This window comes from Dipodomys spectabilis, unplaced genomic scaffold (genome assembly GCF_019054845.1).
Source record: "Dipodomys spectabilis isolate Male_0828 unplaced genomic scaffold, ASM1905484v1 ptg000197l, whole genome shotgun sequence".
Lineage (NCBI taxonomy): Eukaryota > Metazoa > Chordata > Mammalia > Rodentia > Heteromyidae > Dipodomys > Dipodomys spectabilis.
This window is the reverse complement of record NW_024870874.1, coordinates 16,246,221-16,269,757: the sequence shown is the minus strand read 5'-3', so window position 1 is coordinate 16,269,757 and position 23,537 is coordinate 16,246,221. Positions and strand designations below refer to the sequence as shown.

General features: G+C 41.4%; 1 protein-coding gene across 8 annotated transcripts in view; it reads right to left on the bottom strand.

The window, feature by feature from the left end:
- Nucleotides 1-23,537, bottom strand: part of Nrf1 (nuclear respiratory factor 1) — a 125,993-nt gene that overhangs the window by 34,596 nt on the left and 67,860 nt on the right. For 7 of the 8 annotated variants that reach the window (XM_042695968.1, XM_042695963.1, XM_042695962.1 and 4 more), the window contains exons 7-11: nt 19,755-19,913; nt 18,593-18,790; nt 17,153-17,254; nt 14,451-14,608; nt 1,398-1,522 (exon numbers count right to left, since the gene is read on the bottom strand). In XM_042695968.1, the coding sequence (XP_042551902.1) occupies nt 1,398-1,522; nt 14,451-14,608; nt 17,153-17,254; nt 18,593-18,790; nt 19,755-19,913 (742 nt within the window). The remainder of the gene's footprint in view (nt 1-1,397; nt 1,523-14,450; nt 14,609-17,152; nt 17,255-18,592; nt 18,791-19,754; nt 19,914-23,537) is intronic. The other variant, XM_042695967.1, reaches the window with a different exon arrangement.

Genomic DNA, 23,537 nt, shown 5'->3' with positions numbered 1-23,537 from the left:
CTTAAATAGCACAATCATCCAGAGTCTCACAGATCAGGGCTGGTTCTCCTCTTTGACCTAGACTTTTGAGGTACTTCCCCAAGCAGCCCAAATCTTGGCCATTGACTCCTAGAGCCTGCTGAAGTAAATTTAAAGAGCTGGGATGGAACTGTAAGTTTTGCCACCACATGTCTATGAACTTTATCTCTTTTGTTTCTTTGGGATATTCACCAGTATCCAGGAAGCCAAAGAGCTGGGAAAGAAGGGCAGGTTTGTAGCATGTTACTGGCTAAATTCAGATGTCTTTGGTAAGGTCACACATGACAGGAAGCAGGGACAGACTAGAAAAGCACCTTCATCACAGCCTACTGCCCAAACTGGGGCAAGGCAAAATGGTGGCACCTTTCTGGAGGGAGCCAGCATATTTCACCCCTCCCCACCCCCAGAGGAATCTCTGCTGCCGTCAACAACAACCCTCTACAGAGGTAAAATATGCCTCATAAAAAATTCTCAAGTGCCTCTCAGCAAGTTTTGTCATAGCAAGTAACTGTTTTTTTTGGTGTGTGTGTGTGTGTGTGTGTGTGTGTGTGTGTGTGTGTGTGTGTGTGTGTGTGTGTGTGTGTGTGTGTGTGTGTGTGTGTGTGTGTGTGTGTGTGTGTGTGTGTGTGTGTGTTACCAGTCCTAGGGTACGTGCATGCGTGCGTGCGTGCGTGTGTGTGTGTGTGTGTGTGTGTGTGTGTATGTGTGTGTGTGTGTTACCAGACCTAGGGCTTGAACTCAGGGCCTGGGCACTGTCCCTGAGCTCAAGGCTAGCACTCTACCACTTGAGCCACAGCACTATTTCCGGCTTTTTCTGCTTATATGGTACTGAGGAATTGAACCCAGGCTTTCATGGATGCTAGGCAAGCACTCTACCACTAAGCCACATTCCCAGCCCAAACAGCTGTTTTTAAAATAAGTAGTCCAATTAGATAGCCATTATTTATTTATTTTTTTTGGGGGTTCGGTCATGGGGTCTGAACTCTGGGCCTGGGCGCTGTCCCTCAGCTCTTCAGCTCAAGGCTAGTGCTCTACCACTTGAGCCATAGTGCCACTTCCGGCTTTTTCCATTTTGCTTATGTGGTGCTGCGGAATCGAACCCAGGGCCTCAAGCATGCAAGGCAAGCACTCTACCACTGAGCCACCTTCCCAGCCCCTAGATAGGCATTATTACGGAATTCTTCTGTCAAGAAACCTCACGTCTCCTACCACTGAAAGGAACCAGAAGCTCCTAAAATTTTCCTAGGTATCAGATGACTATCAAGGAAGAGAAACCCAAACCAAGCTCAACTCTTTCTGCAGGGTTTGCTGCCAGCCATGTCAGGAAGGTTTAAGTGGAAACAGGGAATAAATTCAATAAAATATTTATGATCTCTTACCATTAGCATCTTGGACTCCAGTAAGTGCTCCAACGGCTGCTGCGGTTTCCCCAGACAGGACTATCTGTCCCCCGCCTTGTAAGGTGGCTTCAGCCAGGGTGGCGACAGCATGGGCAGCAGCTTCGCTGTGCATACAGGGACAGGAGAGAGGAGGATATGCAAGATGAATAAAGGTATGACACCTGCCACAAGACAAACCATCCATCCTTGGCTCACTCTACCATGGGCTTCATAGTTATGAGACACACAGCAAATATTTGATACCAGTGCTAATGGACAAAGCCAGGGATAAGTTTAAAATGATAATACAGATAGAGGGACTCCTAACCTTACATATTTATTTGTTTTTGCTTTTTGGTTTTTTGTTTGTTTGTTTGTTTGTGGGGCTTGAACTCTGGGCCTGGGCACTGTCTCTGAGCTCTTGAGCTCAAGGCAAGTATTCTACCACTAGAGCCACAGCACCACTTCTGGAGATAAGAGTCTCACGGACTTTCTGTCTGGGCTGGTTTTGAACCGCGATCCTCAGATCTCAGTCTCCTGAGTAGCTAGGATTACAGGAGTGAGCCACCAGTGCACTGCTACCTTACAGATTTATAAAGCTAGTAAGAAACTTTCTGTTAGGTAATCAATGCTTGAGAACAGAAAACATCCAGTATCAGTCTATCCTTATCTATCAATTGAGTACTTGTAAATCACAGTGGAAGCTCTGATCCATATTACAATGCAAATACCATTTTCAGTTGTCAATCACAAGGTTTTCTTTTAATCATTTTTCTTTATGGTAACACAAGGCAGACCATTTGAGATCCTCCCTTTAAGATAAGTATGGGTAATTTGAAGAGTAAGCAACCTGTTATCAGTACTAGATAATAATTTAGAGTATAGTCATGCTTTTTAAATACAAAGTAATGTTTGACTAAGTAGAAAGTCCAACCCCTCCTTTTGCTTTGGTATATATGCAGACATCCCTGAGAATAAAAAACTTAACATTTAAAAATTATCTTTGGGCTGGGACAGTGGTTCAGCGGTAGAGTGCTTGCCTTGCATGCATGAGGCCCTGGGTTCGATTCCTCAGCACCACATACGCAAAAAGAAAAAAGCCAGAAGTGGCGCTGTGGCTCAAGTGGTAGAGTGCTAGCCTTGAGCTGAAGAGCTGAGGGAAAGCGCCCAGGCCCAGAGTTCAGGCCCCACAACTGGACCCCCCCCCAAAAAAAAATAACTCTAGAAAAAGATTATCTTTGTAATCCCAAACATCTTGCCTCTAGAGATAGATACAAATATCTACAAATATTCTACACTATGTAGACTATAAAAACATTAACCATCTGCAGAACTTTAGCTTTTGTTCCTTGCTGTTATAATTTTTTTTTGCCATGGGGCTTGAACCCCATGCCTGAGTGCTGCCCTGAGCTATTTTGCTGAAGGCTGCTCTACTTTTGGCTATTTTTGGTGATTATTTGGTGATAAGAACTCACAGACTTTTTTGCCTGGGCTGGTTTTGAACCATGATGCTCAGATCTCAGCCTCCTAAGTAGCTAAGCTTAAAGGCATGAGCCACCAGTGCCTGGCCCTGTTATACTTTTCTGGCCCTGTTATATTTTTACTATGTGCATAAAGATCCATTTTCCGGTCTGGGAAAGTGACTCAAGGGTAGAGTGCTTGCCTTGCATGCATGAGGCCCTGGGTTCAGTTCCTCAGCACCCCATAAATAGAAAAAGCCAGAAGTGGTGCTATGGTTCAAGTGGTAGAGCGCTAGTCTTGACCTGAAGAACTCAGGGACAGAGCTCAGGCCCAGAGTTCAAGCCCCACGACTGAAAAAAAAAATCCATTTTTCTTGCTTCAACGATGATATACACTATATTTTATGTACCAGTATGTGTATACACACACACACACACACACACACACACACACACACACACACACACACACACACACACACACACACACACACACACACACACAGCAGTACCACTTAGTTTAGCAGAAGTGGGCAAAATCCTGTGTTTAATTCCCAAATAAACCAGTTGATTCAGCTTTGCTGCCTCTAAGGCAGTCATCTGCAAATCACAGGCTCTAAGTGAGGATGGGTGAGGAGGCAGGGATTGGCTGAGGTAAACATGTCATGACTAGACAAAGTAATGTGCACCAAACTGAATAAAGTCCCTTTCATCTAAGAAAGGCAGCAGACCTGTAAAGCAACAGATCAGTAATTGCCTCGGAAGACTTCTTTGTCACTGTGAGCGGCCTAAGAAGCAGTAAATGAAAGTGAATAGACAGAAAATCCTCATTAAGTTTAAAAAAAAAATTCTCCCCTTCATATTAACGTTCGTAGTGTTTCTTTTTTACTCTCTTTAAAGGGTTTTATTTTTCCTGATAATAAAAGCAACACATGCAGGAAACTTGGGAAATTAAAAGTCTCATAAAGATGACATCTGTTAAGCACTAACCAATCAGAATCATATAAGATATATAGCTTTGTTGTAATTGTGCTAAGGACTGAACTGGGTGACAGGACTTGTGCACACCAGAAAGGAACTCCATTACTACCCTTAGCCTTCATGGTTTTTAAAATCATTTTTTTTCTTTTTTTTTTAAAAATCAGTCACGGGGCTTGAACTCTGGACCTGGGTTCTATACCTGAGCTCTTCAGCTCAAGGTGAGCGCTTTATCACTTGAGGCTCAGTGCCACTTCCAGTTTTCTGGTCGTTAATTAAAGAGTCTGATGGACTTTCTCTGCTGGGGCTGGCTTTGAACCTCAACCCTCAGATCTCAGCCTCTTGAGTAGCTTGGATTACAGGCGCGAACCACCAGTGCCCTGCTGTTGTTCTTTGAGATAGGATCTTACTACATGGCACAGGCTAGTTTCAAATTATTCATGATTCTCCTGCCTCCTGAGTTCTGGGATTATAGGCATGAACCACCACACTCAGCTTATTAAACACTTTTTTGTGTGTGTGTGTGTGTGTGTGTGTGTCAGTCTTTGGGGCTTGAATTCAGGGTTCTGGGCTTTGCCCATTAGTTTCTTTTGCTCAAGGCCAGTGTTCTACCATTTGAACCACATAGCTCCACTTCTGAATTTTTTTGATTTTTTTTTTTTTTTTGCCAGTCGTGGGGCTTGAACTCTGGACCTGGACACTGTCCCTAGGCTCTTCAGCTCAAGACAAGCTCTACCACTTGAGCCACAGCACCACTTCTGGTTTTTTGAGTGGTGTACTGGAGATAAGAGTCTTACAGGTTTGCCTGCCTGGGCTGGCTTTGAACTGTGATCCTAAGATCTCAACCTCCTGAGTAGCTAGGATTACAGGCGTGAGCCACGGGTGCCCAACAGTATCTATTAAACATAACTTCCTAGTTCCTTCCATCTACCTCTTTCCTTAGCAACCACCCTTCTATCTTCTGTCTTCATGAATTTTATTATTCTATCTCACCTAAGTGGAATCATGTTTTTATTATTGACATTCACTTAGTCAATTATCAAGATTCATTCATATTGTAGCCTATCAGAATTTTCTTCCCTTTTAAGGCTTAATGTTTTTTTCTTTTCTTTCTTTATTTTTTTTTGCTGGTCGAGGAGCTTGAACTCTGGGCCTGGGCACTGTTCTGAGCTCTTCAACTCAAGGCTAGCACTCTACCACTTGAGTCATAGCACCCACTTCCAGCTTTTTCGTGTATGTGGTGCTGAGGAATCGAACCCAGGGCCTCATGCATGCAAGGCAAGCACTCTTACCACTGAACCACCTTCCCAGCCCCCTAGGCTCAATGTTTTATGTTATGTATATACCACGATTTCTTATTCAGCCATATATTCTGTTGATGGTCATTTGTATAGCATCCACATTTCAGTTATTGTGCTATTTCAGTTAATGCTGCTATGAACGTGTGCACTCAATATTTCTATGAGATTTTGCTTTTAATTCTTTGGAGTATTTAGCCAGCATAGAACTGCTATATTATATAGTAATTTTATGTTGTTTTTGTTGGTTTCATGGCTTAAATTTAAGAGCTTCATGCTCTTATTCAACTTTTTCACTTATGGCTGGAGCTCTACCACTTGAACCATACTTTTATTTTGTTTTTTTTTTTGCTGGTAACTTTGGAGATGGAGTCTCATGGACTAAAATTAGCCTGAGCAGATTTCAAACTGCCACCATCAGACCTCAGGCTCCCTAATAACTAGAATTATAGGAGTGCCACTGGCCCAGCAATAGTGTATATTTTATCATATGTTTATTTGGCTGGCAGTATCTCTGTTTGGAGAAGGGTTAGTTTTTGTCTTTTGTCTATTTTCCAGTTGATTTTTCTGTTGTTAAACTTCAGGAACTCTCTACATTTGGATATCAATTTCTTATCAGATAAGTTTGCAAGCACGCATGCATGTGTGTGCACACACGCGTTCATGTGCACCCGTAACTGGGCTTGAATTTAGGGCCTGGATACTATGCTTCAGCTTTCATTCAAAGCTGGTGCTCTATTCACTTGAGCTACTTGCAGCTTTTTGGTGATTTGGAGATTTGAGATAAGAGTCTCATGGACTTTCCTTCTGGAGCTGGCTTTGAAACAATCCTTAGACCTCAATCTCCTAAATCATTAGAATTACTGGCATGAGTACCAGCATCTGGCTTTCATCTACAAATATTTTCTCTCATTTTGTTTTACTCTGTTGATGTAACCTACCCTATGCAACTGGGGATCAAACCTATGGCCTTGGATATTCTCAGCAAGCACTTTATCTATAAGCTATACAACTACACATCCCCAGCCACACACATAGTTTCTATAGCCTGCTTTTTTCACTTAACATTGTTATTTTGTCATGAAAATATTCTTGATATCTACTCAAAATGAAACAAATTATTTTACTTTTCCCTTTTGTAAAATTTGGTTAGTTATAGCAACAGCTTCTAGCTGGTAAAGAGAAACAAAGTAATTCATTGTCCCAGAGCTCAAAGTTAGCACTCCTTCACTTGAGTCACAGCTCTATTTCCAGGTTTTTGGTGGTTAATTGCAGATAAGAGTCTCATGGAGTTTCCTGCCTGGGTTGAACTATGATCCTCAGATCTCAGCCTCTTGAGTAGCTAGGTTTACAGGTGTGAGCCACCAGTGACCAGCTTTATGACTCAGTTTAAAGTCATGACTATATATTTTAAGCCTCTTCGCTTTCTTCATAAAAAAATTGTGACACAATTAAAGTAGAGCAAAAAGCATAATCATAGATTGTACAGGCATCATGGATACAAGCTGAGATCATTCTCTCTGCTGATGCAGTCATAGTGCTATAACACCTAACACTAACAGGGCATTAGTCCACACCATCTGAACTACAAAGTCAGAGTCCAAAGGCACACTTAATCTGAAATTACTACTAAGGCTGCTCCTCACCATAGGCTTAACTATGAAATGCCTCATATGTTCTTACTAGAGACAACATAATGAATCACTAGTGCCTAGATCTGATTGTAAATATTTTTCTAAGAGACTGGTACCAGCAAATAATATTACAGACCCAACTTTATAGAATTTAGCAATTATGGATTATTTTAATGTCCTTTTTCTTGGTGCCGGTCCTGGGACTTGAACTCAGGCCTGGTGCTGTCTCTGAACTTCTTTACTTAAGGCTAGTGCTCTATGACTTGAGCCACAGCTCCATTTCTGGCTTTTTTGGTAGTTAGCTAGCTTTGAACTGTGATCCTCAGATTTCAGCCTCCTGAGTAGCTAAGATTATAGGCATAAGCCACTAATACCCGGCTTTTGTATCTTTTTTTACCTTAGTGGTACTGGGATTTGAACTTAGGGCCTAGGCTGTCACTTGGGTCATGCCTCTAACACTTTTTGCTTTTAGTTTTTTTTTGGGTCCGGTCGTGGGGCCTGAAATCTGGGCCTGGGCGCTGTACCTCAGCTCTTCAGCTCAAGGCTAGCACTCTACCCCTTGAGCCACAGCGCCACTTCCGGCTTTTTTCTTTTTGCTTATGTGGTGCTGAGGAATAGAACCCAGGCCCTCATGCATGCAAGGCAAGCGCTCTACCACTGAGCCAACTTCCCAGCCCCAGCTTTTAGGTTTTTTTTAGATAGGGTCTTCATTTTTGCTCAGGGTTGGAATGAACCTATGGATTATAGGCCCATGTCACTATAGCCATCTTATTCATTAAGATAAGGTTCATGGTAGCTTCTTCCCCAGGCTGGTCTTGAACCTCAATCCTTCTGATTTCTGCTTCCCAAATAGCTGGGATTACAGGTGTTCAGTTATCATGGATTTTTTTTTTTTTTGTCAGTCGTGGGACTTGAACTCTGGGCCTGGGCACTGTTCCTCAGCTCTTCAGCTCAAGGCGAGCGCTCTACCACTTGAGCTAGAGTGCCACTTCTGGTTTTCTAGTGGTTTACTGGAGATAGGAGTCTCACGGTCTTTCCTGTCTGGGCTTGGCTTTGAACCGAGATCTTCAGATCTCAGCCTTCTGAGTAGCTAGGATTGCAGACGTGAGCCACTGGCGCCTGGCTTATCATGGATTTTTTTTTTTTTTGGGGGGGGGGGGGGGGAGGTCCGGTCATGGGCCTGAACTCTGGGCCTGGGCGCTGTACCTCAGCTCTTCAGCTCAAGGCTAGCGCTCTACCACTTGAGCCACAGTGCCACTTCCGGCTTTTTTCTTATGTGGTGTTGAGGAATCAAACCCAGGGCCTCAGGTATGCAAGGCAAGCACTCTACCACTGAGCCACCTTCCCAGCCCCTCCCTCAGCTCTTCAGCTCAAGGCTAGCACTCTACCACTTGAGCCACAGCGCCACTTCTGGCTTTTTTCTTTTTGCTTATGTGGTGCTGAGGCATGGAACCCAGGGCCTCATGCATGCAAGGCAAGCGCTTTACCACTGAGCCACCTTCCCAGCCCATGGATTTTTAATGAAATATCTATATTCTTACCTGAGACTTTATAAAAAAATGATTTAGTATACACCCTTAACACATGCTGTGAGTTTCCTGGGCAATGGAGAAGAAGGTAGCTCCTTGGACCCTAACATGGTATAATTGTCCACAATCCTGTCCATTGTAGACTATGTGAGGCTATAAATATTTTAATTCCTTTCCAAGAAAGGCAGAAGAAAAGCTAGGCACCAACAACAACCTAAAACAGTCTGGGATGTTGCATCTAGAGGGGGTTACAGATTGACAAGCTAATTATTCCACGCTATCAGGAGCAGAGTAATAACCAGATGGGTGGGTTGTTACAGAGGACATAAAAACTATGAGGACTCTGTGTAGTCAGTGGACCTATGATTTTTTAAATGATTTTAACCATTTGCACTAAATTTCATGGAAACAACCAAATGAAACTTAGAAAAAGTTAAAGTTTTACTTAAAATGATTAAAATGTTCCTGAGCCATCATTACAACTTTTAGAGAAATGCCATTTCCAAATCAGATCAACAAATAAAAGGTTCTCATTAACTTTTCTTTTTTTTTTTTTTTTGTTGGTTGTGGGGCTTGAACTCTGGGCCTGGGCGCTGTCCCTCAGCTCTTCAGAGCCCTACCACTTTAGCCACAGCACCACTTCTGGCTTTTTCTGCTTATATGGTGCTGAGGAATCAAACCCAGGGCCTCATGCATGCAAGGCAAGCACTCTACCACTGAGCCACCTTCCTAGCCCACTCATTAACTTTTAATCATTAAGTTTTCAACAGTTGCATAGATTTTGCCCAATGCTTCCAGAAAGGATTTCTGATCTATATTATATCTCATTTTATTGGGCTAATATCAGTACATATGTTAAAGTTATATTTTAATGTTTCTAATTTTGTCAATAATATTTTCTTAAAAATAAATGTTTAATGAAATATGACATGGTCCCAAAAATATGTATAGTATCCATTTGTCTGTTAACAATAAAAAGAACAAGAGAAAAATATTTATTTATTTGTCAGTACTGGAATTGAACTCGGCCAGAGTGCTCTGCCTTTACCTTTACACTCAAGACTGGTGCTCTACCATTTTTGAGTCACAGCTACGTTTCTAGTTTTTTGGTAGTTAACTATAGATAAGAGTCTCAATGAACTTTTCCACTCAGATTTCAGATTTTAGACCCTCAGATTCCAGCCTAAGTAGCTGGGATTACAGGCATGAGCCACCAGTGTCCAGCAGTGTGAAATTTTATTTAAAAATATGGTTCAGTCCCTTTAAAGCAAGGTCTCTGCAGCTAAAGAAGGGGAAATTCCAGGTTTCTTGAGGAGTGGAAGTGATCAAAGCATCTGTTTTCACAGTGCTGCCACAGCCCCATGCACAGTAGAGACAAGAAATACTCTGTGTCAATATCTCCGTGCACCGCAAGCTCTGACTAGGATGAATGTAGGCTTAGTCTACCTACTGGTATCATGTATCTATGTATGCAAGGCATGCTGGGCGTATTTGAGAGCTGTCTTTGAAGGAAGACCCGTTTAAGAGCAATTACAAGTCTAGAACAGCCTAACCAAAATAATGCAATTTCAACTCTTCACTGTATCAGCAAGTAAATGATGAAATCTCCCCCCGCCCCCCTCCCTCCTCGTTGTGGGGCTTGAACTCTGGGCCTGGGCGCTGTCCCTCAGCTCTTCAGCTCAAGTCTAGTACTCTACCACTTGAGCCACAGTGCCACTTCTGGGTTTCTGAGTCGTTTATTGGAGATAAGAATCTCACGGGCTTTCTTGCCAGGGCTCAGGTCTCAGCTTCCTGAGTAGCTAGGATTACAGGCATGAGCTATTGGCTCCTGAAATGGAATCATTTTCTTTTCTCTTTGATTGTCAGGGCTGAATAGGTATTTGGTTTTGTTTGTTTGCCCTGAAGCTATGATTTTCTGTTCTTAATTTGTTCACCTTTATTCCCTTTCTACCTCCTTCCTAAAAGTGCTGATTTATTCTTTATTTTGGAAATAGTTGGATTGGCAGGAGAAACTGGGGGAAAGCGAATAAGGGGTAACATTGTCCAAAAAAAGAAATATACCCATCATTTAACACGAAATAGTAACCCCTCTGTAAAGTACCTTAATAACAACAAAAAATTATATTAAACAATAGGTGCATTGGATTTTTATGCAGTAGGATGGGTTAAAACTGTGGAGCTCCAGGTCTGTGTTCTGACTTGCTGCACAAAATTCTTTTAACAGCATGGTTGAAAAACAGGTGTGTCCTGCATCCATCCTGATCCCCTTCCCCTCTAATAGCTGGAGGAGGCCTGTGCCTGTTTAGTTCCCCACCTGCCATTCCCCACAGCTGGCCTCTCTTTTCTCCCCTGTGCCCACATCTGCTGTTTACAGTGCAGCAGCAGTGCAGGCAGTTATTAGAGAACCATGTTTGTTCCATCTGCACCTGAAATAGAGATAGGCTGAAGGGGCAGATTATGAAATCTCTTTGTTAACACCAGAACAAAGGCCAGATTTCTCTATTTTTCAATGATGACTTCCAAAAACAAACTCTGTGGAAAGGCTGCCAGGACAGGGGATAGGGAATTCCATTGCATCTCCTCTACAGAGATGCAATCACCAAGGGGTTGCTTAAATCTACCCCTCCTGATGAAGACCTTAGACTGTAGCAAGCTATAACTATAGCTGTAAGAAGCTGTAACACATCACCTTCTCTAGGCTCACTGGGGCATTGGTCTGTCTGATTGCAAACAGATTTCAACATCTCTTTACTCCTCCTTCATGCCACAGTGAACCACATTCTCCTTCCTTTGGAGTAAACACTGTAGCCACCTCAGCTGCATTCAAGTTTGTTAACAAGCTCTCAGGGGACACCATTACCTTGCTGCCTTTAGAAACAAGCCCTGGTCCTCATAGCAAGGGGAGCTAGAATGTGTCTCAGAGTTTCCACGATATACAGGTTCCCAGGATACTCACACTTCACTGGAATATCCAAAATGTCTACTGTAGGAGGGCTCACATTTTGCTGGCCTTTACTGATGGCTTGTTAGGCCTAAAGTCACAGTGAAGGATTACTAGACTGAAAGGATGAGGCTTTCCAGATGATCGTGGCTTTATATGGGTATGCTCTCTTAAAGGAAGGTGTGGGACTGAGCCACTGTATAAGGAAATTTTTGAAGAGTTTCAATCTCAGGTTACTCAAAGACTCACTTGGTAACTTTGAGGGGACAAATGCGGTGTGTGTGTGTGTGTGTGTGTGTGTGTGTGTGTGTGTGTGTGCGCACGCATGCATACACGCACACAAGTATATTTTTCAATCTTCTATTCTCTCTCTCTCTCTTTCTGTTGTGGGGCTTGAACTCTGGGCCTGGGCGCTGCCCTCAGCTCTTCAGCTCAAGGCTAGCGCCCTACCACTTGAGCCACAGTGCCACTTCCGGCTTTTTTCTGCTTATGTGGTGCTGAGGAATCAAACCCAGGGCCTCATGCATGCAAGGCAAGCATTCTACCACTGATCCACCTTCCCAGCATCAGTCTTCTATTTCTTATCAAACAACAAGTCCTGTCTATTTCCTCCTCAAATTAGCCACTATCTCCGTTTTTATTTAGTTTCCAAGCTTTTAATAAGGTATACATAGACTGCCTCTTCCTGATTTTATAATCACTTCTCACTATTGTTGGTTCTATAGACAAATCTTGAAGTATAATTTTTTTTTTTTTTTTTTGGTCTGGTCATGGGGCCTGAACTCTGGGCCTGGGCACTGTCCCTCAGCTCTTCAGCTCAAGGCTAGCGCTCTACCACTTGAGCCACAGCACCACTTCTGGCTTTTTTCTTTTTTTGCTTATATGGTACTGAGGAATCGAACCCAGGGCCTCAGGCATGCAAGGCAAGCGCTCTACCACTGAGCCATCTTCCCAGCCCATTGAAGTATAATTTTTTTATATGAGAGACTGAATGTAGGATCTCACACATTGTAGACAAGTCCTCTGCCATATAGCTGCAACCTCAACTCCTTGAAATATGATGTAAGCGGCAATAGCTACAATTCCTTAAGTAGTGAGAATGAACTGGTAACCCTGAGAAGCGTTTTATTTTTGGTCAGTTGTGGGGCTTGAACTCAGGGCCTGGGTTCTATTCCTGAGCATTTTTTGCTCAAGGCTAGTACTCTACCATTTTAAGCCACAACTCCATTTCTGGTTTTCTAGAGGTTGATTGGAGATAAGAGTCTTACAGACTTTCTTGCCTAGGCTGGCTTTGAACCGCCATCCTGAGATCTCAGCCTTTTGAGTGGCTAGGATTACAGACATGAGCCACCGGCGTCTGGTTTGAGAAGGGTTTTACAAAGACCACTTCACTGAGTGTGCACGATGAGTAATATTTTTCTAATAATGAGGAAGAAAACCAATCCTCAAGGGCAACTAATAGTAAGTGCTGGTGCTGGATTCAAACCAGAATCTGAAATCCTAGAAACCCCTTCTCAACTAGCGCTCAGTAGAGTCTCATATGAGATACTATTTGCACAGACAACCACCAAGCTTCTCCATCTATGCCCCATTGATTTAAATTTCAGCTGGTTTTTATACTTTGGGGGAGGTGATGCCCTCCTTTGAATATTAAGATGTTTCTAGTCTGTATTAAACAATTCCATAGTAATGTCTGTGGGACCAGCGTTCTAAGGTAACCATTGCTAAGAAAAACCATGAACAACTGGGATGCAGAGTATTCAGCATTTTACTTCAGATGCTTGGTCCATTTTCCCATAATGCTATCTAACTTCTGCTGAAGACATGCTACCTTTCAACAAGTCTCAAATGTTCGCCTTAGCATTTCAATTAAGCACATTGCACATCCTTTTTAGCTGGGAGGATTACCATAACTTTTACTTTACTTACTTTTTTGGGCACCATCTGCTTTTTCAGAAGCATTATTACGTAAGAATTAAGGGCAGGAGAACAAATAGTGGATCACATAATGATTAAGCTACAACTGCTGCTAACATGAGAACTTCTCTTTAACAATTAATTGCATAATTTAGGTTTGAGAATTACAAAGTTTTGAGTCTGAAATTTCTTTTGATGATTATGGCACTTTATCATAACCATGTGCGATAAATTCACTAAGGTACGAGTTTATTGTACATTCTAATATCATTTGCTAGGTATTTTACTGACCCCAGACTCTCTAATGAGAGCATGGTTTCTTTGGGAACTGAAACTATGTGCTGGAATGCTCTCTCTCTCTCCCTCCCTCTCTCTTCTCTCTCTCCCTCCCTCCCTCCCTCTCTCTCTCTTTGTCGGTTATAGGGCTTGAACTCTAGGCCTGGACACTGTCCCTCAGCTCTTCAGCTCAAGGCTAGCGCTCTACCCTTGAGTCATAGCACCACTTCCATTTTTCTGGTGGTTTTATTGGAGACAAGAGTCTCATGGACTTTCTTGCCCAGCCCAGGCTGGCTTTGTACCTGATCCTCAGATCTCAGCCTCCTGAGTAGCTAGGATTACAGGCATGAGCCACCGGCACCCAGCTGGAATGCTCTTCTCTATTTACAACTTTACCAAGTTCACTCACTATGCTGCTGCATAGTGAGTGCTGCTGCATCCAACAGCAATCTTTATTACATACCCAACACTGACCCAAGGATCTCACCTATAGTAACTTAGTTCTCATAATGCCCCACAAGGCAGTTATAGTTATTCCCCTGCATACATAAGAGAAAAGCCTGGGCACTGACAGTTTAAAATAGCAAGGTCAACCAGTTAGCAAATGACAGAGCTGTTTCAAACACAGGTAGTCTGGCTTCAAAGCCCACACTCTTAACAGTTAATTAACATGCCTGGGTCTGTTGAAAATAAAATTGTGTCACGAATAAAGAGGAATGATACCAAGATGAAGTTTCCTAACTGTAAGCCACAGAAAGAACCAAGCAGGAAACTGACAATTGAGTTTTGCAAACAATTTCTTACTGGACTATCCCATTCCAGAGCACCCTTCAAACACACAATCCTGGGTTTGATTCCTATAACTACAAAAACAAATTTAAAAACACTTAAAAAATAATAAAACCAACCTACAATATCCTACAGGCTGACGGCATTAGTTCCAACTGTTGACTAAGGAAAAGCATTTCTGTCTAGGGACAGATCTGTAGTTCTCACTGATTTCCCCACCCTTGCCTCCACCTGTTGAGTGCCATGGTGACAGTAGCTCCCTGTTGCATCTCCTGAGAAGCTGCCACTGCGGCCTCTGCCAATGATGCTACAGCCTGGGTGGCCTCTGATGCTTGCGTTGTCTGGATAGTCATCTCACCTCCTTGTAATGTGGCCCAATTTTGTTCTACCTGAGACAGAAAGGACAAGCCAGTTAAAATAAAACTTAAACAGGTTTTGATTTTTTTTTTTTTTTTGGTCAGTCATGAGGCTTGAACTCAGGGACTGGGTACTGTCCCTGGGCTTCTTTTGCTCAAGGTTAGTACTCTATCCCTTGAGCCATAGCTCTACTTCTGGTCTTTTCTGTTTATGTGGTTTTGAGGAACTGAACTCATGCATGCAAGGCGAACACTCTACCACTAAGCCACATTCCCAGCTCCTGGTTTTGATTTTTAGAAGTATTTTAATAACAAACTTTTAAATCAATGTGACTACAATGCAGCAATATAATTTTCAATATGGTATTGTTTGTATAAAAAGTGGGGGTATTAGAGTGTGTGTGTGTGTGTGTGTGTGTGTGTGTGTGGGCGCGCATACATATATGTGTATATATATATATATATATATATATATATATATATGAATTTATTTTCATTTGCATAAGGAAATTCAGGAAGGACACATAAAAGAAACCATTGAAAATACTTTTTGGACCAAGTGAGGTGGTACACACTTGTAATTTTAGCATTCAGGAGGCTTAAACAGAAGGGTCGAGGCCAGGGCTAGCTGAGGCTACATAGCAAGACTCTATTCCAAAAAACCAAACCAAACCAAAACAAAAACATAAAACACTTTGGAAGACAGCAAGCAAGACTTTCCACTGTATACTATACTTCTATTCACTCACCCTCCCTCCCTCCCTTCTTCCTTCCCTCCCTCCTTTCCTTCCTTCCTTCCTTTCAGATGGGGTCTTGCTATGTGGCCTCAAATTCTCAACTTTGAGCCTCTCAAGTGTTGCCACTTTATCTGGCTGCAGTGCACTTTAAGGAAGTTAAATGATAGGGATGAAATTAATGGGGATAAGAGTAAATGGCAGAGGAGAAACAGGAGAAATGGAGGAAGTTTTTGTTTTTTTTTTTTCGTGCCGGTCCTGGGGTTTGAAGTCAGGTCCTAAGTACTGTCCCTAAGCTTCTTTTGCTCAAGGCTAGTGCTCTACCACTTTAGCCACAGCTATACTTTGTGGCTTTTCTGGTAGTTTATTGGAGATAAGGTTCTCACGGCCTGTCTTTGAACCGTGATCCTTAGATCTCAGCTAGGATTACAGATGTGAGCCACCAGTACTTGACTGAGGGAGAGATTTTTAAATCAGAAGTATGGCAGGTGATAAATCCACTTTTGCATTATCACCTCTAAACTTCTCTCCTGGAATCTGTGCTTTGGGTGTGTTTATTTGAAATCCTGTTGCTCTCTTTTCCTATTTGTTAGAAGTCAGTGTACTTGGATGTCATCATGTCCCAAAGAAAGTGTCAAGCCCCAAGAAGTGAAGCTATTCAGATGTTATCCCATTGGCTTCTAGGCATGTTTGTTAGAGAGAGCCACTATACCTAGAGGCCCTTCAAACCTTGGTGCCAAATACCTCTAGCTAGACTGAGTCACTGTGACCATCCCCCATTTTCATACCTCAATGCATGGAGTGTACTGCTATCTTAGGTAAACCTTAACTCCCATGCCCCATCCTTTGCTCCTGTTGAGCCCAGGTGCTATTCCTTTAGCTGTCCCTTAGGTTTTTTTGCTCAAGGCTATCACTCTAACACTTGAGCCACAGATTCACTTCTGGCCCTTTCCAGATAAACTGGAGATAAGAATCTCAGGGACTTTCCTGCCCATACTGGCTTCAAAGTGCAATCCTCAGATATCAGCCTCCTGAGTAGCTAAGCTTACAGGTACGAGCTGCGGGCACCCAGCAGAACATACTCTTTAGTTATATTTTCTTACTTGCTTTTGAGCCTATCCATACTTCAGCTAAATTGATATTCATTAAAATCCATTAAAATGTGTCATATAATTTTCAAAACCATTATATGTGTTGATGGTTCTATTTTATATTCATGTCTTTAATGTCTGTATAGTGGTAGTAGTTTTTTGGTTCTTCCAGTGTTATTAGATACCACTTTCCTCTGATTATTCTGACACCTAACGCAGTAAACATAACCAGTCCTAGCATACAGCAAAATTCTCAGGCCATTTGTAGTTTTAAATTTCCCATCAAAATAAAGTTGCATATTTTTAATATAGTTTACTCCATTTTTGAAATTCTTTCTTTATTCAATTCTAAATGTCTATAAATTTGTATTTACTCTTAGCTAACTTTAAACTGCTTAAGAGAATTTTTGTTTCTTTTAACTACTCAGATTGTTGCATACCAGACCCCAAAAAGGTCTTTCTCATAAAAGTATTAAGGGATAACCACACCTTATTGAAAAATGCTATACTGGAAATGTCAAATTATAAGTTCCTAACTGCTGAGTTTGGGTTGTAGTACTCTATCAATTCTAACTGTTACGATGAACATATGCCGCCTAAGATACTTTATTAAACTGTCATAGTATGATAGCAAAAGGGCCCCAGTAACATAATGTTAAAGATGTGGAGGCTACTTCATCTTCTGGATCCTTACCTCCACCTCATCTGTCCACTCAGATACTTAAGTAGTTGCAGACAGAATCTTTTCTTACCTCTCCATCAGCCACAGCAGAATAATTCACTTGGGCAACAGTGACTGTGGTTGGCAGTTCTGAAGCATCAGCCAATGTGGCTACTGTTGCCCCTGTACCAACCTACCAAAAACACAAGAAGTGGTAAGTTAGCAGTTGACAGGCCCTCTGTCTCCTCTTGACTTACAAGCAAGAGCTCATCACAAGTTCAGTATAAGGATTCATATGCTTTGTGATGTGAAATGCGTTGTAAAACTTATCAGAGCTGGGCACCAGAAGCTCACACCTGTAATACTAGCTACTCAGGAGGCTGAGATCTGAAGATTGTAGTTTTGAAGCCAGCCCAGGCAGAAAAGTCACCCTGAGACTCTTATCTCCAATAAACTACTCAAAAAAGCCAGAAGTTGTGCTGTGGCTCAAGCAGTAGAGAGCTAGCCTTGAGCACAAACAGGCTCAAGGACAGCACCCAGGTCTGGCAAACAAATAAAATAACAATCAAAAAACTTATCAGAGTTAGTATGAATTTTATTTTAACCATATAAAGCAATATTAGAAGAACTATTGTGTTTTATTATGTGTCCAGTGTCAACCAATTTCCAACTCTTTGTTTATTTTTATATTTTATATTTTATATTTTAGAGGTTACAGCTATATAAGTCGGGTAATGAGCTGAGAGTTTGAGGCCACATACTGAGACTTCATCTTGAAGGGAAGGAGGGAGGAAGAGTGAGTAGAAGCATACAGTAGAAAATCTTGCTTGCTGTCTTCGAAAGAAATGTATTCGTTATCCAACTCTTTTTTTTTTTTGGGTCCGGTCATGGGGCCTGAACTCTAGGCCTGGGTGCTGTCCCTCAGCTCTTCAGCTCAAGGCTAGCGCTCTACCACTTGAGTCACAGCGCCACTTCCGGCTTTTTTCTTTTTGCTTATGTGGTACTGAGGAATCGAACCCAGGGCCTTGAGCATGCAAGTCAAGCGCTCTAGCACTGAGCCACCTTCCCAGCCCTCGTTATCCAACTCTTATCCTAACTTGAACTTCAGAAGTTCCCTTTATATCAATAAGCTGTGCTTTACCTCAGAAGAGGTAATTTAGAAGGAATATTTTCTGGCCACTAATAATGAAAAATGAAGCAATTTTCAGGTGCTTTATTTGGAAATGTCCAGGAAGGCACATATAGCTCTGAATTAAGAAAAAAAAAAAGTAACTGAATACTGTTCAAAGGCAAGGGATGTGGTTGAGTAGCAGAACACTTGCCTAGGTGCAGGAAGCTCTAAGGTTTGATCATTAAACAAACAAACAAAACATTGAGCCATAAAATAAAAAATATAGTTCAAAAGTAAACTTTAGTGGGAGAACCAGGGGAGCTTATGAAGTTCAGACAAGAATTGGCACAATAATGTCTATTCTAGTTTGAAATGAGATGCTCACTCACCCATTTCCCTGTAACTGTCAAGCTTACTCACCTGGATAAGCGAGACAGTGCCGTCCGGGTTGCTGAAGGTCTGCACCACAGTTTGTGACGGTACAAGATGGGCTATACTGTGCGTGGTGGTGGCCTGTGTTTGTGTTTGCTGATCTTCAAAAGCATACAAAAGATCTTCCCGCCCATGTTGTCTGTAACAGTTTTTAACTATGGTCCGTAGTGCCTGGGTCCATGAAACCTGTGACCAAAAGATCAGAAGAGCATGTTAAGCTACAAGAAACATTGATATTTAGTCTCACTATGGAATAGTCAGCTGTTTATTGATCATACCTCATACAGAGTAATGCCCGTAGGATTATTTCCCACAAACTGATTCTGAAACAAAGGTTTTCCCCTGGTTGCCTTTCTGATCTAAACTGGGTTCAGCATTTAGGTTTTGGACACTACTCTATTCTGAAGAACTCAGATCACTCTTAAACTTCTCAAAAAAAATTATTATTTATTGTAACCCCTTTGTACAACTACATAATAATAATGATGATGATGATGATGATGATGGTGATTACTATGGCTAGCAACATTATATTAAGATTTATCACTAAACTTCCAAGTGGAATAAAAAATCAAACATGTAGAAAAAGGGACATTATCTAGTTTAATCCTGCTTCTCCAAGTTTTGTTACCAGCAGATGCACTTGGTAGATTTCATCTCTCTCTAATTCTATATGTATATTTTTCAATACTTTTTTTTTCATTCTTTCTTTCTTTTTTTCGGTTGTGGGGCCTGAACTCTGGACACTGTCCCTCAGCTCTTCAGCTCAAGACTAGCACTCTACCACTTGAGCCACAGCGCCACTTCCAGCCTTTCTGCTTATGTGGTGCTGAGGAATAGAACCCAGGCCTCATGTATGTAAAGCAAGCACTCTACCACTGAGCCACCTTCCCAGTCCCCAAAATGACTTCTAAGTCTTCAATTGATTAATATTTTCATTTCAAGTCTCTCTAGTTTCTCCAAGCATCTCAAAAAATTAACGATGCTTTAAAAGGCAATTATAAAGAATAAGTGCAAAAGCAAGACTTACTTGGAGGAATGCAATTGATTACATATTTTTAAACATTTAAGCACCAAGAAAAGATGAAAACTAAAGTAATGATATATAATAAAAAAAGCAATGGGCAACTCAGGCCAAGAAAATCCTCACCCTCTGCTTCTGCTCTTCTGTGCGGACATCACTCCGGACATTCGCCCATGGAATGTCTTCGGGCCACCAAATGGGCTTGCAGCTTTCTTTTCCCCAGCCTGGTTTTCCCCGACCTGTGGAGTACTTGAGCATCTCTGGGATAAATGCCCGAAGCTGGGCCTGGAAGAGAAGAATGGTAATCAGTACTCATGAAAGATACCTAAAAATGTGTATGTCTTCTCCCAAACACTAAGATTATAAGACAGAGAGCTTTCCTGAAGGGTCCTAGAAAATCCAAATGTGATTGCTGTGAACCAATATTTTCTACAGGTTAACAAAGCTGGCCTGGGTACTTGAAAAGTAAACACGTAAGAGCATCTAAAGCTGTATTTTTGTGAATTTTTTCCTTTATAAAATACATGAAAATACACTTTCCTCTTACAAAGGCAGGAAAATGACTCTAAAACTCTTCTAGAAAGTTCCTAGAAAGCCATTCTGCTGTTGGTGAGCCTCATATATACACTACTAGTAAAATTTGTATTATTTTAGAGACAGTCTTGATATATAACCTAGACTGGCATGGAACTTGCTATGTAGTCCAGGAACTTGAGATCCTCCTGCTTCAACCTCCTGGGATTACAGGTGTGTACCACCATGCCCAGATTCTATGTGATTCTAAATACAGTACATTCAGATTTATTTTACAAGTCAAAATCATTAACAAACAGGTTTTAACTCAGAGTCCATTGTCATACTTCTTTATTTCCTGGCATGGTAACCACAGTCTGTATATGCTGAGGAAAAAAGTTTACTTTATGAATAGTCTTCATCATTTATGATTTAAGGCAAGTAAAGCAGCTCATCAAGTTATAATCTTTGAATGCTTTCTAGACCTCCTGCTCTTTTAACCTGGTTGTCTACAACACAGCGAAGGATCTATAACACTACTGAAGGAAGCAGCATTCTGCATCCACTAAAGACACATCTGCATTGACTCTGTAGTATAAAAGAGAGAAGAGTGGCTCTAGTGGCAGCGTCTACCTAGCAAGTATAAAGCCCTAAGTTCAAACCCCAGTATTGTCAAAAAAAAAAAAAAGAGGAAAGGCATTTTGAGCAAGGACTAAGGCTCAAGGACTTGTTTATGAGAAGATGGGAGGGGGGAGAGAAATAGAAGAAGAGGGAAGGAGGGAAAGAGGAAGGGAGGGCACTTGTATAAGCAGAGGAAGAAGATACAAATATGAGAGAGAATGATTATAGTAACACTTTACTGTAGAGCTTATCTGTCAGGTAGCCTTATAATAAATACACATTTTTTTCTTTTTTTTGGGGGGGGGGTGGAGGGGTTGGTCATGGGGCATGAACTCTGGGCCTGGGTGCTGTCCCTCAGCTCTTCAGCTCAAAGCAAGTGCTCTACCACTTGAGCCACAGTGCCACTTCTGGTGTTCTGGTGGTTAACTGGTTAATTCTCACAGACTTTCCTGCCTGGCTGGCTTTGAACTGTGATCCTCAGATCTCAGCCTCCTGAGTTGCTAGGATTACAGGCGTGACCCACACCGGCGCCGGCAAAAATAAACATTTTTATCTTACCAGAAGGTAATACAAATGATTACATAACAGGAAATTATGAATTCAGATCAGCAATGCTAACCTTATAAAGATGGTCTAGTTCACAGAATTTATGCTGTTAATTCCGGTGCTCCTCCCGCCACTTCACTTCTCTTCTTAAGGGCCTCCACTCCCAGACAGTCTCCTGACCTGACTACAGGATATGATACAGCACACTTTGTATATATTTGGCTCTGTGGCATCAAGGAGCAGACTGAATAGAAATGTATCCATTTGCAAAGCCATGCTAGCAGCTGGCTCATGAGGTCATTCCTTTAGTTATTTTAAGAAAGTGCATCTCAAAGTCACTTTCCCTGGCTTCTTAAGAATATATGTCTTTTGTAGTCTTACATATGCAGAACAGAAAAGGGCTTAATTCTCACACACATTTTATATCTCTTCATATTAAAAAAATAGCTTTCTCAAGTGAACAAACTGATACTATAGACTTTTTCAAGTTCCTTTTATTTTAATGCAACTAATCATCTCTAGAAAGGATAGAACTTTGCATCTATCCTTAAGGAGTCTGGAGAAAGTAAGTAGAGAGGTTGTCTCTAAATTAATAAATTTATATTAAAAATATATGTATATATAAAACATACACAACTATAAAAATGACATAAATTATATAAAATTATAAATATAAACATAGGTCTCCTATCTATCTCTTATCCTACATATCCTTGCTAGACAGGTTTTCCTTACTCTACATAGATTGAATGTCAAAAATCTAAAAAGCAAAATGGCCTTTAACCACTAAACTATATACTTCTACCCAGCTATACAATGTGGCCTCATGCTACAATTAGTTCCCATACTCATTGCCCACAGCAGCCCTAATCCTGTAGGCAAGTCTCTGTATGAATTCTTTGCTCTACTCTGAGCTCTACCACTTTGAACCACAGCGCTATTTCCAGTTTTCTGGTGGTTTATTGGAGCTAAGCCTCACAGACTTTCCTGCTCAGGCTGGCTTTGAACTGAGATCCTTAGCTTCCAGAGTAGCTAGGATTACAAGTGAGAGCCATCTTTTGATTTGTTCCCTATTACCTCCATTCTACTTTTCCAATGTCACCATTTGTTTTTTTTAAATATTCATTCATCTTTTCTTGGAGATGGGATCTCACTATGGAGCCTTGGCTGGCCTTTTTATGTGTGAGCCTTCTGCCCTAGCCTCCCTAGTGCTGAGAACACAGGCATAAACCAGCTTACCACCACTCATTCTTTCATACCCCGTAAGTCCTATATTCCTTTAAATATATTCTAGTTTTCTTCAGTCAGTTCTGTCAACACCAACAGAACTGGCTGTGAAGCTAACTATCTAAATCTTAATTTTCTTCACTGTAAAACATTAATGCTAATAGCAAATATCCAGGGTTAATTTAAGAAGATTAATGATGGCAGATATTTGTGTGTGTGTCTGTATGTGTGCAGTTGCGCTGAATTAATGGCAGTTTTATTATCAATTTACATATCAGCTATCCTTTCTTAACAATTCTTACGGGGCTGGGAAGGTGGCTCAGTGGTAGAGCGCTTGCCTTGCATGCTCGAGGCCCTGGGTTTGATTCCTCAGCACCACATAAGCAAAAAGAAAAAAGCTGGAAGTGGTGCTGTGGCTCAAGTGGTAGAGCTCTAGCCTTGAGCTGAAGAACTGAGGGACAGCGCCCAGGCCCAGAGTTCAGGCCCCACGACCGGACCCAAAAAAAAAAAAAAAAAAAAAACAATTCTTACAGCATGCAACATTTAGGGCCTAACATTTCGTACTTAGTTTCTATGAAGCTTTGTAGGGATCATTTATCTCCCACAGAGATGCCTCATGGATAGCTATTTGCAACTAATGATGCTGATTCTGCCATAAGAAACTGTTCTTTTATTTTTTTTTAACAAAAAGATGATCTAACCAGCTACTCTCCTAACCAACAAAATCAAATATAACTACTCTAAATGCAAAACAAATAAAGATGCAGAGCCATCATGATTTGAATCAGACCACAGCACCAATTCTAAATCTGCTATTATATTTCTCTGAGGCCAAATATGACAGCTTGCCAAAAAGAAAATTTTCTAAGATATGAGATCTTATTTTTAAGTCAGTCAGGGAAATGAAGGAATCTGATTGAAAGAAATAGTGAGCTTTCTAAAATGGACTACTAATACTGAAGACACTGAAATGTATAGTCATCCTTACCATTTCAAGATGAG